This window comes from Acartia tonsa, chromosome 2 (genome assembly GCF_053477335.1).
Source record: "Acartia tonsa isolate MP-2025a chromosome 2, ASM5347733v1, whole genome shotgun sequence".
Classification (NCBI taxonomy): domain Eukaryota; kingdom Metazoa; phylum Arthropoda; class Copepoda; order Calanoida; family Acartiidae; genus Acartia; species Acartia tonsa.
Genome location: NC_137261.1, coordinates 12,391,183 through 12,402,334, shown reverse-complemented (window position 1 = coordinate 12,402,334; position 11,152 = coordinate 12,391,183). Strand labels below are relative to the sequence as shown.

The following is an 11,152-nucleotide window of genomic DNA, read 5'->3' as shown; positions in this document are numbered from 1 at the left end:
AGTAAAAAAAAGAGCTGTGCTACAAACAACAAGGATGACAACATCCATAAAAGCGAAGCTCTGAAACGGTAGGACAAACGGACATTAACACTTGTATAATGTCAGAACTGAATAATCAGAATGCGAATGTATAAGAGTCAAAGCAAAATTGTAAGTAAATAAGTTGAAAAACTGCTTGATACAGGATAATGATTATGGACATACTTACATTTTTAGGACTCGATTATAGAGTTGCTTCGCTTATAATATTGTACTTTGTTGTCCCAGGAATCAGTATACAAAAAATCAGACCAATCGGATAATTAGATCACATACAAATTTGTTGTTAAAAATGTAAAAAAAAATCAACATGTTTAAAATGGACGTACAGACATTCTGGTAATGATTATAGAGTTGTTACGCTTCCTAACTCGTACCTAACTATTACAGGAATCACCATGCAAAATTTGAAATCGATAGGACAATTCTAACATGCCTAAATTAACGAAAATAGCTATTTAAAAAAGTAAAAAAATCAACATGTTTAAAATGGACGTACGGACATTTTGGTAATGATTATAGTGTTGCTACGCTTTCTAAATTGTACCTAACTACTAAAGGAATCACCATGCAAAATTTGAAATCGATAGGACAATTCTAACATGTCTTAATTAACGAAAAAAGCTATCCGTGACGGACGGACGGACGGACGTACGGACGGACCGATTCTAATTATAGAAAAGCTTTGCTTTTAAAAATGTTTAAAACATTCATATATTTATCAGAATGCAAATTAAATGAGAGATTGAGATTTAGCTAATTGCAATATACAAAAAAACATTAACATAATGAAAATATATAAATTTTAATAATTCTTCAAATAAGAGATTGGCAGATATAATTTGGTAAGACATGGTTTTCCTTCACGTTTCATATTTTAGATGAAAAAATAATCTTAGTAATGCACAGCTTCTCTATAGGTTGGTGGTGGAGTGTAGATAGTTTGACTTTGTTGTCCCATCACACGGTCATACGAGGGGAGTGAGTTCACGCTTGACGTGTAGCTTGATATAGATGGCACTCGAGATAACGATGAACCGGGTCTAGAACCTGATAATTAAAAATCTTTGTTTCAAGAGGTATAATGCCTTATGAAAACAGTAATAGTGTCTGACTGATTATGACGTAACAAAAAAAATTAGCCAATGAGAGGCCACTATAAATTTTACCATTGGTCAATAACGGCCTCTCATTGGCTAATTTTTTTCGTTACGTCATAATTAGTCAGACACTATTACTGTGTTCATGCCTTATATGTCTGTCTAACTAGTTGTGTTTTCCATCAAGAAAGACAAAGATTTTGTTGAGGGGGTAGGTGAGATTTGGCTAATATTTTAATATAAGGGGGGCGGGGGTTCGGTCGTTTTGGATAAAATTTTGCGAAAATTATGTTATTCAACCAGCCAAAATTTTACCCCAGGGGTAAAATATAAAGAAAGACAGGTTGTTTAATTTTTGTCTCTAACTGAAGGGTACATGTTTATGGCAGGGGGGAGTAAGGGGTATATTTAAGTTTTATATATTTCATATACTTATATTCTAATTAGGGAATTTCAATTCCTCCAATACCCATCTCCTCTGAGAAAAACATTAGAGGACAGTTAGCTAGTTTTACTCATTAGAAAAAAAAATTTGTTATGGAATACAAGAACTTTTTTTTTCAAAAACAGAAGAGATAAATGGTGGTGATCTATTTCACTGAAAATATCCTTGGTATTGTCCTCTCAGGATATTTTTTCAACTTGGAAAATTTTGGTACTACCCCCATCCCTTCCAATTATTGATCTCTGTCAGAACCATAGTTCTAATGGGGGGGGGGGGGGAGAGTTACCAAAATTGAAAAAAAATCTAAAAGGTTAATTCCATAGCCTTAAAACCTTGCTATAATGCTAAAAATTATTCTATTATTTTATTACTGTACCTGGAAGTGTTCTATTGGTGTGTGAGGGTAGCTGCAGATGTGGCAGGTAGTGACCCTGTTTTTCCTTTCTTGCCAGGATGATTGCCTCAACTTTTGCAGGATGTGCTTCAGATTTCCTTGGGTGGTATGCCACACTTGATAACTGATCAGCTCTCCAATCATCCAAATATGTTCTTGATAACTCTGTAGTAGCATTTAACATAGATTTTTTAATATTGTACATTTTAAAAAGTTAGATCATGATGTTTGACTGTAAGTCTGTTTGCACCAAATCATCCCGCAAAAAAACAGAGCAGTAAAGCTTAATATAGAATCCGGGGATATTTATATATTTTTAATTTAAGGAGAGTATCTCCACCCACTCAAAATATTATCCCCGTAAACCCATGGAAAAATAGAAAGGAAACATGGTGCATAACAGAAGGACAGACGGCGTAGTAAGTAATCATTCTTAGTGGTCTTATAAATCTTTACACAAAAATTATGAAGTCTATTATTTACAGATGAGAAAAATTGTATTTAAGAGCCGATAGACCAATGGACAATTATATTTATAGAGCATTGATCCCGTCTTTGATCATAAATAGCAGAAGAGAAAGAAAACATCAATTTGATGTCATTTAACAGAGTGAATCATTTTTTCCTATTTAAATGACCATCAGAGCATTGCAAAGAAACTGACGAACCAAGTATATTATAGAGTAGAAGCTCATCGATCAGAATAGTCTTTACTCTAAAAAATCAGTCGTGTATTTCGAACATTAGCTGAGCAAATAAAACTTTTTCAATGTAATTTAAATGACAGCCAAAGCATTACTTACATATTTACGGACCAAGAAAATTAGATGTATACTGGATTCTCAAATTTTTCAGCCGTCTACTTTGAATAGCAGCCTAGAAATTCAAGTTTTATGCATACTGATTTTTTACTGACGGGCGGAAATATCAAATTATAGAGTAGCTTGGCTACTATAATAAAAATTCTTAAAACAGATCAACTGAAAATTGATTGCCCATTTCTTCCCTAATTTCCGAAGCTGTACAGCAGATAACCCAACTATTGCAAAACCTATTTTCAGCTACTCCAGTCAAAGGGAAAAGCGATATAATGTATAAACGATTTATACATAAAACATTTAAAATTTTAATTTTTCAAATTTAGATTTTTTTCGGAAGTTTGAAGCTTTTTTAGCTAGCAGTAAATATGGAGATAGGATGAGGGTGCTATGTACACAATCGGAAACTAAGATTCAGCTGACCTAATAAGAGATATATAACTATTCGTGAATCATCAAAGGTAAATCTATGAGGTTTCCTTTTTGAGCCATGTCGTCACCTTGAACATTTCTGGTTTTGGTATCACTTTCACATTTTCCGCGTTTTTTACACTTTTCTACAATAGCAAAAATTGCGGGCACAACCGCTATTGCGCCTCCACTAATTCCAGCCCATATGAAGAGCACCTTAACTAAATGTCTTTTATCATTTATTTGATTTCTGTTTATCAAAATATCAGTTGCTATACTAACTAAAGTAGCTGAAACTACTAACAGTGCAAACATAGACAACCAAAAACTTTTTTTATGTTGGAATTCCATTTTAATATATGTCTTAGTTTATATGTCTGACAAGTAACTATGTTGCAAGGAGCAACTGACTACACTGCCTACAAACACAATGGCTTGGAACTGGTTTCTTGGGAGTTTTGTAAATACTACAAATTTTACACAACTGCAAATAAATCTTACCACAAATAGCAATTTACACTAGTGGCTAGCATCAGGGACATTACTTGATGGTAGGGAAATAACTTAAAACCATTTGAAGACTTAAGTAAAGTTTCTCTATAAAGCACAACTTAATCACACCAGACATATCGGTTCAATAGTTTTTGAGAACATACAAACTAATAAATTTGTTAAGATTTGCTACGCTTTCTAAATTGTACCCAACCGTTGCAAAAATCATCATTTCCAGTTTGAAATCGATAGGACAATTCTAACATACCTAAACATACGATAGAAAAACGAAACATACGGACGAACAATGTGAAGAAAAAAAACAGGTTCTTTTGCGGATATGGTTGATCTGATGACATTCTACTGCTAAGCAAACGCGGGGATTTACAACTAATATAAATTAAACCAATGCAAGTTTACGTCATCACAATCGATATATTATTACTTGGATGTTGCACCAGCTTCGCATTTACTCAGAGAAAGTGATGCTTGCAGCTGGCTAGAATATCGATAAAAATCCCCTCCCCTCCTACTAGATTTACGAACTGACAAATAAATGAGGTTTATACTAGCAAGCTAAATTAACGACAAATTTTCCCCTGTCAATATATCCACGTATATACTATATCCATTTTCATCACACACAGCTACCAAATAACTGCGCACAGATGGTTGATTCTTAACTCTATTCCGCCGGGGCATTAAAGACCCCCCGCTAAGATTTTTGCCTTTTATTTTAATTTTGTGAAAGGTACATTAAAAATAATATTGATAATGATTATTTGGATATCCGATTATTTTTTACAAAAATTTCGTAGGTTATATGTGTCTTCTTAATACAATTTTTAAAGATCTTAACCCAAGTTTTGGTAATTTTCCTTTCAATATTTAAGCTACATAAGACAGGTTTAATTAATTTATCTTAATTTTGAAAAAATAACTAGCTGCCTTACTTAGATATTACTGGACACTGGGCAGTAATTTACACACACACACAAGTACTGGCGTTCACAATAATTAGCAATTGTGGGTGTGGATAGTGGAAGGGTGAGGTAGACTCCCCCCTAAAGGCCTCTAGTAGTTCATAAAAATCTATCTACCCTTACTGTAGATTAAACATTATTTGTGGAAGAATATGGATACTATTGGTTTGTGCAAACCAATCTAATAATTGATGAAGTCCCCACGATTTTAAAGTTTTAACTAACAAATGAGATAACGTGTGTATAAATTACTCTCCAATAAGAACCTAAAAACTGAAGATTTCATTGTAGTGTTTATTCCACTAGTCCCCAAAGTTTTGTAATAACGTTTTCTTATTCTTTACCTAAACAACTTTGGAGACTTAACCATTGAATTTTGATTGGTTGGTTCATTAGGTTGATTTTCTAATCGTTTTAACTACTAATTGTAATCTACAGAACGGGTTATTTTGTGTATCATCAATGGAAATGTAGATCAATTTATCGGCGATTGTCTTATCCCTTTAGATCCCTGGTTTATTCCTATCCCCACAATTACATTAAACTTGACAAAGGTACATCTAAAGTTATATGAAAAGGTGTTCTAACACTTTCGCAGATTTTTCAACATCTTATGAACCCTGTTGCTGTAATTAGTGTCTACTAATAGTTATTTATCGCTTTGTATAATAGTCAGCTTTCCGTCGATATTTAAAGAAAAAATTTGAAGATTTGTTAGCCCCAAGAGGCCAAAGGCCTACTATGACAAAACTTGTGTTTATATTATAATTTTAATTTTGATAATAGTAAAAATTGTCTGTAATTCGATGCTTTTAATGATTTTCAGTATGGCTGTGAACCGGTTCTATAAAATCCATCGAATATTGGAAGCAATCTATAATACAAAGTAGCTTGATGTCTGTCCGTCTATCCGATCGGATTCTACTCTTCAGGGAATATACCTACTGGTCCTGTGGTGGTTTTAGGCTATTTTCTTGGGAGGTTGGACACCTCGAACCCCCCCCCCCCCCCAAAAAAAACAAAAAAATCCCCCCCCCCATTTTTTTGGATTTATTTGGGCCTTTTACGAATGTCGCCTTAATTTTTTTTGATCACCTCTTGGGGAAAAAGCCGCTAGAGGCTAGGGGCGAAGCCGCTAGTATTGAGTAATTGCTATTCCTGATTATTAGTAAGCCTTCTTATGTAGTTTAGTTTTATTTAGTACATCACGTTTTTAGAATATTTAGTTGCTGGAGAAAATAAGTTCTTGTGAGGAATTCATGGAACAACATGTAGAAATATGGAATTCTTGCAATAAAAGAAACTAATCTAACTATTTAATAAAATTTCAAACATTTATCCAACTAATGGACAAAATAACCAAAAATCAAAATACTATAGAAACATCTTTATTTAATTTTTTTTCTGCTATCAAATTACTTTTTGTTCTTTCGTAGGGACTCGGCTGTGTTTATATTATTTTCTGACGCTCCTAACTGATTTCAAATACCCAATAAAAAAAATGTGGGCAAAGTTACGTATAGCTCATGCCCCCTATATTCTTTTATTTTAATTTTACTTGAGAAATCCTAACTTCTAGGCAACCTAAGATATAATTTGGCTTAATGTCGTTTTTAAAAGTTATGATATTAATGTATAAGAACAAGAACAATATAAAACAGAACATACATTTTTTATTTTGATTATTTTTAAGAACACACGTCCACGTCCCCTGTTATGAATTAAATTTAGAATTAAAATTAAAAAGTTTTTCTTTGTTAAGGAATGAGAGATGGATAAGTTTAAACTTGCAGGTAGTGTATCTCAACCCATAGTGGAGTGTAATCCCACCCATTATCAACAATGTATTGAAAAAATTATCTTTATATTGCCTAAATGATCTCAATGGCTTGATTTTGAAGAATCAGCTTATGGTTCCTAATAAAAAATGACGTCATACAATACAAATGACAAATGATAGGTCAGTATACATTGTAATTAAAAATTTAAAATTAAAAAGATCAAAATTAACAATCGGGGCTAACAAAACTGGTATAAATTTTATGATTTTTATTTTAATATTCGTGGAAAATTGTCTGTAACACGTTACTATAGATGATTTGTTTTTCAGAGAAACTGTTATAATCCAGCGGATATTAATCGGTTTGTAAAGAAATATTCCTAGTTAAATAATTATTATCGAAAACAGCAAAAATTTAGATAATTATTATCTTAAACAGCAAAAAATTTAAATCAATTTTTTTCTTCGAAGCCTTAACTCTGTGATAGGAATGCATTTAAACACCCCAGACTTTAAATCCCATGTGGGTGCAATTATAGGTTAACCAAAATAAATAACTATAAATTAACATTCAGTAAATTCTTCACTTCTTAAGACTTTATCCGTCTGTTAGTCCCTCTCCATTTCCCCTCCCTACCATGTTTGCTAGGGGTTGAGTGAATCATTATATTTTGGAATTGAATAAGTTATATTGATTTTATTGTCATTCAAAATTGATAATGCGATGTAACTTCAGGAATAAAGGGGAACTTTTAAATAATATTCATAAATTTTTCAAGTATGGATTCGAAACCAATTGATATCCGCTGGATTAGAACCACTTTTCAGCCAAACTGAAAAATCTTATTTTGCATTTTATTACAGGCAATTTTCCAAAAATATTAAAATAAAAATCATAAAATTTACATAACTAATTTTGATCTTATAATTCTTTTCATTTAATATCCGCGTAATACTGTATTTCATATTTTTGCGAATCTCAAGCTAAACTTTCAAACTGGATTCTAAACTTCAAATTTTAGAAAATATATATAACTTTTTAGCGCTTAATTGCCTTTTCTTTTATTCCTAAAAGTTTGGGATTTTCCCCTAAATTTCACACTGAGCCTATTTTGCTAAAAAGTAAACAAAACCTAAATATTTTATTCCAGGTAGGTTAGGTTCAGGAAAGATATTACCCTGTAGTTATGGAGCACCGCAGAGTTTGGGTCCTCTTCATCTGCTAAAAATATATATTCTTTTGGTGGTACGTGAAAAAATAGTTTTAAGTGGAAGCACCTAAAATTTGTTTATTTGTATAAAAAATATCACACTTTAATTTTTGTTTTTATTCATTTAACTAAATGATAATTTTAATCATATTTTTTTACCGTCTACAATGCAAAGTTCTAGAACTCTTGCTAAATTTGATAAACTATATAATGCTTAAAACTATGTTTGATACCATAGTGTGTTTTAAACATACAAGTGTTAAAAATTCTGTAGAAAAATATTGTCAATTCCCCTTTTTTCCTTTTCATAAAAATTATACCTGCAAAATTCAATTCTTTGCAATAAACAAGAATTACAACATTCATGTAATCATGACAAGCTTAAAATAGATATTTTCTACAATACAAAAAAAAGATTAGGGTAGGAATTTGTGTTGTCTGATTTTTTTGCACTATCGTAATTTGCAGGAACAGTAATTTATTATTTTTTTGCTTATAGACTTGAAAAAATTAACAGCAATTAAGTCCCCAGCTATAAGTTCATAACAATTCACTATTTCAATTTCAAACAAAATTTTTGTAATGAACTTAGACGGGTTTTTGAGACAAAAAATTGAGAAATACCCCCCCCCCCCCCAGCCGAACTATTTGTTCCTCTTGCTACCACCTCCCTTTTCCTTCTTTGCATTAACGTGGCATTCTTTTCATAAAAACCCACCTCTGTGCATTGTCTAAAATTAACCTTATGCTGCAAGATTATACATAGTAAAACGTTTAATTAAATTAATTAAATAAATGTATGAAAGGGAAAATTTAAAAGAAAGATGTCTCTACATCATGAGAAGAATTGTATAAAAAACTGATGGTATTTGTGTACGTTTCAGCTGAACTTTTAATAATATCTTTTACAGTTAAAATGGGGCTTTAATAACACCCTAAAAACTACTTGTCCTTTTTCAGAAGTTTTTTTTGTAACAATTCTTATAAATGTGTAGTTTACTTAAGTAATTATGAAGTCTATCCCAGAAGCCAATATCTATTCAATTTCATATTATAGACATAGTTTCCAAAATTAAAAACCGTGTAAAAACCTGAATTTTGCGGATGTAAGCTGCTAGTTTACTCTTTCCCTCAAAATTGTTTAACTTTTTGCCAAGAAAAAAAAGCAGTAATAAATTTTATATTGTAAAGTAACTTCCAAACGTCAAAAACCCTTTAAAAGGACTCTCCACAGAAAAATCAACATTGGATTTTTGAAAATCTAACCTGAAACTATTATTCTCTGTTCAATTTTAGGCATTTTTTGTTTTTGTGGCATCGCGATCGAAGCCCTTTGAAATTTTTGACCTCCTTTCAGTGAATCCTCCCGCCATTTAACTTGTGCTGCTTTAGTGATTTTTAGCTTCTATTTTTGCCGCCGTTGCCGCATTCATTGCCCTTCTCCGCCGCTACTCCGCTGTTCATCACTGTACGTCGCTTTTTAATACATGCTCCCCTCTCCCTTGTTCTGAAATTAAATGGAGGCTGGGGGTGTTGTGTATAGCGACATAGTAGCGGCGGAGAAGGGCGATGAATGCGGCAAAAGATGGTTATATTTGGCGGAGGCGAACACAAAATGGAGGCGGCAGGATTGTCCAGTCAAGGAAGAGGATAAATCGTAGAGCGGCCGGTTGCAATGGAGCAAATGTTCTTTAGCGGCGAACATATTTGAGTGGAGTAAAGTGTAGTACATATTGTTATAGCGGCAGTACAAATAGGCGGCGGACAAAATTTTCAAAGGGCTTCGATCGCGATGCCACAAAAACAAAAAATGCCTAAAATTGAACAGAGAATAATAGTTTCAGGTTAGATTTTCAAAAATCCAAAGTTGATTTTGCTGTGGAGAGTCCTTTTAATTGAACTGGCTTTTTTTGGAAGTCCTAACAGTGAGCATACTATTGAGTTGTGCCATTCCATGGAACAGGGCATTTCCTTTACTTTACTATGTATCAATGTTTCCAAGATTTTCTAAACTTTTTATATGCTATGTTTAATTTTGATATCTTAGAGAGGGTAGAAATGAATTAATTTTTTATCAAAAAGGATATTTTTTCCTATTCCCCTGTTTAAATAAACCAAAATATTCAATTCCTCAAACATTTAGAGTGATAACATCAGGGAGTAAGGGAGGGGACAATGGGTAATTAATTCAATATAAGAGTTATCAAAGAAAGGGCATGAAATCCAGTTTAATCCAATAAATTTGTAGGAAATTATAAACGGATTGTTAATTGAATAATAGATTTCCATAGCGTCATGTAAAGTGAAATCACAACTTGTTTTTGATGAAATATATTGAGGTTTTATGGTGTGATTTAAATTACAAGATTATTGGACCCGGCCAGCTGCTAGCAAGAATATGACTGCCCCTTTTTATTCTGTTTATTTCTCTTGCCCCTTGCCCCCACCTCCCTTCTCCCTTCTCCCCGTCTGCTACATTCCAAACTAACACAACGAGTAGTTATTTCCCTTGCCCCCACTTCCCTTATCCCTTCTTCCCGTCTGCAATATTCAAAACATACACAACGAGTAGCGGCATTTCATGCGCAAGTACCCAAACTCAGACAGAAACTGCAAAGTCTGAGACTCCTGAAAATTTGAATATTCGATCCATTGTCCCCTCCCTTACTCCCAGAGCTGGATCTTTAAATCGTTTATAGGTGATTTAAACCAGGGCGATTCATTCAGCGCGCCATCAAATTATTAAATACCAATCTTTAAATTGAAATGGCATGGGCGATTCAGCGCGGTCAGTTGCACCGAACCGGCGCAGCAATGGTACTCAACTAGTGGCATTGCCCCGCTAAATCGGGGTAATTCATATTTAATAAATAAATATTTTTTAAAAATTAGTTTAATATTTTATTGCTAAACTATCGTGAAAACATTTTATAGTTATTTTTAAAATAAATTTTATATTTTTTTTATATAAAACACCGTACTGACCCAGTTTAAGTTAAAAAATTGTATCGGCACGTATCGATATTTTAGTGAGTGCGCAGGCGATTTAACATCACCGCGCCGAAATTCTTATAAAAATCCATGTTTTATAGGCGCGCTGTGGCTAACCACCAGCGCACCTACGGTTCACCTCTGAATCGCCCCGATTCAGCGCACTATAAAAACGATTTAAAGATCCAGCTCTGGATAACATTTTCTATATAAATCCAGTTTAAATTCTTAAAATCAAAGCATTTTTATCTTTAGAGTCTGTCCGTCTGTGAAAGATAGCTTTGAATGTTATTTTAGGATACGTCCATCTGTTTGTCTCTTATTTTTTAGAATGTTCTGAATGTTGGCATTCTTGTTTATGTCATTTATATTATTGATGTCATTTTTAAACACATACCTAGCCATTAAAAAACATGTAGACGCAATCATTTATGTGTGAAAAAATTGCTGATCTGTTATTGAAAGATGAAATGTGAATTGTATGTGTC

General features: G+C 32.9%; 1 protein-coding gene across 1 annotated transcript; it reads right to left on the bottom strand.

Annotated features, from left to right (window-relative positions):
* Positions 1-739: 739 nt before the first annotated feature.
* On the bottom strand, positions 740-3,618 carry LOC145312710 (uncharacterized). Its single transcript, XM_080151967.1, has 3 exons — positions 3,278-3,618; positions 1,961-2,145; positions 740-1,089 (listed from the first exon to the last, which is right to left on the bottom strand). The coding sequence occupies exons 1-3, from the start codon at positions 3,556-3,558 to the stop codon at positions 935-937; spliced, it is 621 nt and encodes a 206-aa protein (XP_080008093.1). The 5' UTR covers positions 3,559-3,618; the 3' UTR covers positions 740-934.
* Positions 3,619-11,152: the final 7,534 nt, after the last annotated feature.